The sequence below is a fragment of the Myotis davidii genome, unplaced genomic scaffold (assembly GCF_000327345.1).
Source record: "Myotis davidii unplaced genomic scaffold, ASM32734v1 scaffold6, whole genome shotgun sequence".
NCBI classification, from domain to species: Eukaryota; Metazoa; Chordata; class Mammalia; order Chiroptera; family Vespertilionidae; genus Myotis; species Myotis davidii.
In genome coordinates, this window is record NW_006383011.1 from 14,834,974 (window position 1) to 14,841,970 (window position 6,997).

At 40.0% G+C, this 6,997-nt stretch overlaps 1 protein-coding gene across 1 annotated transcript in view; it reads left to right on the forward strand.

Annotated features, from left to right (window-relative positions):
• Positions 1-6,997, forward strand: part of FBXO11 (F-box protein 11) — a 34,534-nt gene that overhangs the window by 16,402 nt on the left and 11,135 nt on the right. The window contains exon 12 of the mRNA XM_015557860.1: positions 5,089-5,306. Within this exon, the coding sequence (XP_015413346.1) occupies positions 5,089-5,306 (218 nt within the window). The remainder of the gene's footprint in view (positions 1-5,088; positions 5,307-6,997) is intronic.

The window sequence follows — 6,997 nt, forward strand, 5'->3', positions numbered from 1 at the left end:
GATTTCTTCTTGGTTTTTCTTCATTTCCTCTTGGTTCTTATTCATATTGTTGAATTTGTCCTCCATTCTTTTCATCCACCTTATGACCATTTCTCTGAATTATTTCTCTGACAGGTTGCTTGCCTCCATTGCCTCCATTTTGTTTACTTCCTTTTCTGATGATGCCTGTTTTTCTTTCATATGTGGGTTGGTTCTTTGTTTCACCATGATCTCTCTTCTCCAGGTGTTTGGTTATGTAGTTCTCTCTCTGCTTTCCGTGAGAAGAAGCAGTGCTTGTCTGAGTTCACGTAGTCGCGCTGCTTGAGATCCGTTGTTTCTCATTGTACAAAATTAAAGCCTAAAGGAAACAGAGAAAGAGCTTTCCCACATTTGAATACTTTTTAGAAAATATACAGCAAAGCATACTTGTAGTATTACTATATGTTTAACTAGGATAGTCAGTACATGACAGTAGCCTGCTATTGGAATCTTCATGGAAGCCCGATAAATAGCATACCTTTCCCTGCCCAGCTGCCATGGCTCAGTGGTTGAGCATTGACCTATGAACCAGGAGGTCACAGTTCAATTCCCCGTCAGGGCACATGCCCGGGTTGCGGGCTTGATCCCCAGTGTGGGGCCTGCAGGAAGAGCCAATCAGTGATTCTCTGTCATTAATGTTTTTCTCTCTCCCTCTCCCTCTCCCTTCCTCTCTCAAATCAATAAAAATATGTTTTCTTTTAAAAATAGCATACCTTTACCTGCTACATTAATAAATTAAGAAATAAAGCCATGAAGTAGCAAGAGTAGGCTGAAATATTATCTTTATTGCTCTTAAAAGTTAAATTGGAAGATATGCTTAGAATGAAAACCAAATTGGGTCTGTTTAACTGAACCCCAAAATTAAATAGGCTTACCCACTTAGTCATAGGCAGTGTTTGTGAGTAGTAGCTGAATTGAGCATACCCAGTTTATTCTTTCACAGGTTTACTAATCAGGTAAGTCATTTTAACTCTAGGCAGAGAGAGACTGAGAGACTAATTGAGCTCCCTTCTCAGTGGTAAAAACATCAGAAAAATGTTTGTTTCAATAGAACATTAAGTTATCTTAGTTTAGCAAACTCTTTTTAAATTTGGTTTTGTTTCTTTGATGCTCACTTTTGCCAAAATAGTCTGTATCTTCACCCAGTGAACATTTATTAGGTATAAAATCAAAGAAGAAAAATCTTTTTTATATTTAAAGAAGCTATTTTTTATGTAATCCTCAATTTTAAAAAAATTATAATCCAAATATAAAGTGGTAAATTAAAAATAATTTACACTTTATCTCTGTAAAATGAAACCTGAAAGCTACTTCTGAATGTTATGCTCAAAGAACCATGTTTTTAAAGCATTAAATATGTATTGTACTACAGTATTCAAAATTACATCCTGTTTTAAACTCTTCCAGATTTCTATGCCAAAAAGTTTGTCACATCCTACTTGAGTGCTTATTGTGTGTTTGTAATGTTTTGTATAGTTGGATAGTTCTCTTCAGGAGCTTTTGATCAGGTACAAATGGATATGACAAATATAGAAACAGTACAGGCCAATACATGGAAGGTAGCATAAAAAAATACTTAGTGCTAAAGGGAATTTAACAAAAGGGAGCACGTTTAGTGTATGTATGTGGTGAAAAGTCACAATTTTGCTATTGAGTGCCACACATTATTTCTTCTGAGCTAATCAAAGGGTGTGAGGACATTGGGGCACTGCACAATATGGAACTTTTAACAAATTTCTGTATAATCATTGTTCAAGGGCTGTGCTAATCTCTGTATTCCAGTTTTAGTATGTGTGCTCCCAAAACAAGCATGAACACATTCAGTTTTTGAAGGGATAGACAAGGGAAATAAAATGGCTTTTTAGAAATGCCATCTTATAAGTCTTATTTTTTTGTGATATTCAATATTGATTGAGTCTTAGAATTTAAGATATCAGTATTAGAGTTCCTTTTTTTAAATCTTCACCCGAGTATATTTTTCCATTGATTTTAGAGAGGGTAGAAGAGAAAGGGAAAGACGAGAAACATCGATGTGAGACAAACACATCTATTGGTTGCCTCCTGCACATGCTCTGACCAGAGCCCAGCCGGGGAGGAGCCTGCAACTGAGGTTTGTGCCCTTGACCGGAATCGAACCCAGGATCCTTTTGTGCACAGGCCAATGTACTGTCCACAGAGCCAAACAGGCCAGGGCAGTGTTAGAGTACTCTTATTCTCATTACAGAATAAGTAAAACATCCATTGTAGAAAATTTAAGAAATTCAGAGCAGTTATAAAGGATACAAATATCATTGATAATATCACTACTCACAATGGTTATACCTTCATGTTTTTGTTTAATCCTTCAGGTTATTTTTCTTTAGTAAAATTCAGATCATATTTAATGTATACTACCTTGACTGTTCTTTTCATTTAACGTGATAGTGTGTAAACCTTGAGCATAAGTCTTCAAAAACATTATTTTGCTAGTTTACTATTATGAGGCTAGGATGAAAATTATTTTGTGTGTCTTTTTCTGTAGGCTCTGATTATATCCTTAGGTCAACTATTTTTTTTAATAAATCTTCATTCAGATTATTACAGTTGTTCCTCTTTTTCACCCCGTAGCTCCCCTCCACCTTGTTCCCACCCCACCTCCTGCCCTTACCCATCCCCCACTCCCTGTCCTCGTCCATAAGTGTACGGTTTTGGTCCAGTCTCTTCCCGCACCCCCCACACTCCCTTCCCCCTGAGAATTGTCAGTCCATTCCCTTTCTATGCCCCTGATTCTATTCTATTCACCAGTTTATTCTGTTTGTCAGATTTTTTATTCACTTGATTTTTAGATTCACTTGTTGATAGATATTTATTTGTTGTCACTTTGTTGTTCATAATTTTTATCTTTACTTTTTCTTCTTCCTCTTCTTAAAGAATATCCTTCAGCATTTCATATAATACTGGTTTGGTGATGATGAACTCCTTTAGCTTGTTCTTATCTGTGAAGCTCTTTATCTGACCTTCAATTCTAAATATAGCTTTGGTGGGTAGAGTAATTTTGGTTGTAGGTTCTTGCTATTCATCACTTTGAGTATTTCTTGCTACCCTTGGCATTTTAATTATGATGTGTCTTGGTGTGGTTCTCTTTGGATTCCTTTTGTTTGGGGTTCTCTGCACTTCCTGGACTTGTAAGTCTATTTCTTTCACCAAGTAGGAGAAGTTTTCTGTCATTATTTCTTCAAATAGGTTTCCAATATCTTGCTCTCTCTCTTCTAGCACCCCTATAATTTAGATGTTGGTACGCTTGAAGTTGTCCCTGATGCTCCTTGCACTATCTTCGTATTTTTGTATTCTTTTTTCCTTTTGCTTTTCCGGTTGGGTGTTTTTTGCTTCTTATTTCAAATCTTTGACTTGATTCTTGGGATTCTCTAGTCTGCTGTTGGATCTCTGTATATTATTCTTTATTTCAGTCAGTGTATGCTTAATTTCTAATTGGTCCTTTCTCATATCCTCGAGGGTCTGATTATATTTCTTGGAGGTTTCTAGAAGATTCTTGAGTAACCTTATAACCGTGGTTTTGAACTCTATATCCAGTAGTTTGCTTTCCTCCATTTCTTTCATTTGTGACCTGTTTCTTTGTCTCTGCATTTTGGCTGCTTCCCTGTGTTGATAGAGTGGTTTTGTGTGCTAGGTGTCCTATAGGGCCCAGTGGCTCAGCCTCCCTAATTACCTGAGGAGGACACTCTTGGTGCACCCCTTTGTGGGCTGTGTGCACAGTCTTGTTGTAGTTAAGCCTTGATTGCTGTTGGTATCACTGGGAGGAATTGACCTCCAGGCCAATGGGCTGTGAGGACCAGTGTGTCTACAGTGGGAGAACTTCTGTGCTGGAGACACGCTTATGAGGCAGGACTTACTTCAGTGGGGTCTTGTCTCCCACTGAGTCTGCCCCCTGAGTGTGGGTCTTATGGATGTGAAAAGTTGTAATCTGGATGGTAAGAGTTACAGAGAGATCTACAGATTCCTCCTCTTTGTTTGGTGTTTGGAGGTGCCCAGATGAAGCGCAGCTGTGAAGCAATGCAGGCTGCTGATGAGCCTTCAGCCTTCTTTTGGAAGCTCTGGGGTTTTCTGACCCAGCTACAGTTTGACAGATTTTTAGACAGAGAAAGGCCAGGCCATTAGTATGCAAAAGCCTCTGTGCACAGCTTGGGTGGGGTTGTAAATGGGGTGGGGCAGGGTCTCAGGAAATCACCAGGGCGGAGCAAACAGCAATGGCTGCCAGTCTGCTCTGCCTAGGTGAGGTTCTGGGAACTGTGTCCCGTGACCCATGCAGGAATAATAAACGCTATAAGCACCTCTGTGAGAAAGCCGCCCTCACGTTCCGACCTGATGCCAGACAGTCCAGTTTCTCTCCGTATGAGTCTGGGTCCCCAAATTCTCACCTGGAACTGGAGTTCAGAGCAATCCGGAGCTTTTATCTCCCTCCCGATTGCAAAAGACAACAGCATTACCCGGCTGCCAGCCCCTTTTGCACACGCCTCTGTACCTCACACTTCCACACCTCTGTACCTCCTACCAGACTCAATGCACTTTTCTCTTTCCTTCTAGTTGTAGAATTTCCACTCAGCCAGCCTTCCTGTGGTTCTGGATGATACTCGTTTTGTCTTTTAGTTGTAGTTTTAATGTGGTTGTGCATGGCAGCAAATTCAGGTGTTTACCTATGCCGCCATCTTGGTTGTCTCTAGATCAGCTTTTTAGAAATTGGTTTCTTGAGACATTTTTAAGGCTACAAGGTCATAGTGTCTTGATTACTTATAAATCTTTTGTTGAAGGAAATGCATGCTTACCTATTTTTCCTTCCTGGCATTGAATATATTCAGACTATAATTAGAGTATTTGTAGTTCTATTGTACTGAAATTAAAATATTTCCTTCCATGTTTATCATTTGAAATTTAGTGAATATCTTTGTTTTATTCCTACTCTTGAACATCTCTGATACTTAATTTTGACATGAACATTTAAAAATGTGGGGTTTTTTAAATTTTTCTTCTAGAAAACTAGCCTTACCTACAGGTTTAATTTCTGTATTTCTTCAGGGTTACTTTGAAAGTTGCAACATACACAGAAACAGGATAGCAGGCTTTGAAGTAAAAGCCTATGCTAACCCTACAGTGGTTCGATGTGAAATTCATCATGGGCAGACTGGAGGAATATATGTCCACGAAAAAGGAAGAGGACAGTTCATAGAGAATAAAATCTATGCAAACAACTTTGCGGGTGTATGGATTACCTCAAATAGTGACCCAACGATAAGGTATTTATATGTATTATGAATGGAAGTTACTTTTTTACTTTGTTTTGTAAGAAAAGTCAAGAGCCCTAGCCGGTTTGGCTCAGTGGATAGAGCGTCAGCCTGTGGACTGAAGGGTCTCAGGTTTGATTCCAGCCAAGGGCACATACCTGGGTTGCGGGCTCGATCCCCAGTGTGGGGCATGCAGGAAGCAGCCGATCAATGATTCTCTCTCATCATTGATGTTTCTATCTCTCTCTCCTTCCCCCTTCCTCCCTGAAATCAATAAAAAAATTTTTTTTAAAAATCAAGATACTTAGCTTAACTCTTAATGTTTTTCCTAGACACCTGACTACTATAAAATAATTTTTCCTAGTAAAAGTCTGTACACCTGAATGAGCATAGCTATTGCATTTATTTTTTGTGTGTGTCCTGTTCACTTTTTATTAATGATCTAAGCCATGTACGATATTACTTTCTGAACAGTTCTAAATGCTGTGATTTTAACTTTAAATTCATCACAATGCATTGTAGATGAGTAAAAAGGGCTCTGGCCTTCTATTAGAACCAGAATGACCTGTCTCTTTTTTTTTTTTTTTTTAAGAATAGTTTATTGATTTTTAGAGAAGGGGGGAGAGAGAGAGAAACATCGATGTGAAAGCTCAACATTAATCAACTGCCTCTTGCACGCCCCCTACAGAGATTGAGCCAGCAACCTCCTTGTGCATAGGGCAACACCCAACCAACTGAGCTACAGCAGCCAGGGCATTTTTTGTTGTTGTTGTTGGTTGGTTGGTTTTTCTTAAGAGTCAGCCAATAGAATAACTCAGGAAACTAATTATGTCAAAGATTTTGATCAGAGAGACTAAGAATAATAAAAAAAAAAAACTTAAACCTGACGTGCTTTTTTTCCTTTTCTTTCTTTTTTTTTTTTTAATTGATTTCAGTGAGGGAGAGAGAGACAGAAACATCAATGATGAGAAAGCATCATTGATCGGCTGCCTCTTGCTTTGGATCAAGCCCACAATCTGGGCATATATCCTGATCGGGAATCAAACTGTGAAACTCCTGGTTCATAGGTTGACACTCAACCACTGAGCCATGCCAGCCAGGCCTGTCGCTTTTCTTTAATAGTTTCTGCCACTCCCTCTGGCCACAGTAAGGAAACAAATAGATCCGGTCTTATTTATTTACTTACCTACTTACGTTAATCCTCATCCGAAGATATTTTTCCCATTGGTTTTTACAGTGTGGAAGGGAGAGTGGAGAGAGAGAGAAACATCAAATGGTTGCCTCCTGCACATGCCCTGACTGGGGCCCGGGATGGAGCCTGCAACCAAAGTAAGTGCTCTTGACCACCAGAATTGAACCTGGGACCCTTCAGTCCATGGGCCAACACTCCAACCACTGAGCCAAACCAGCTAGGGCAATAGATCCAGTCTTAATGGCATTGGGTTAAGACTGTTGTACAGAACTATTATAATTTAACTAGAGGCCTGGTGCACAAAAATTTGTGCACTCAGGGGGCACCCTTCAGCCCGATCTGTGCCCTCTCACAGTCTGGGACCCCTCGGGGATGACCACCTGCTGGCTTAGGCCCGCTCCCTGGGGATTGGGCCTAAGCTGGCAGTCAGACATCCCTCTGGCAGCCCGGGAGCCCTCGGGGGATGTCCACTTGCCAGCAGGGAGCAGACCTAAGCTGCAGTCCGACAACC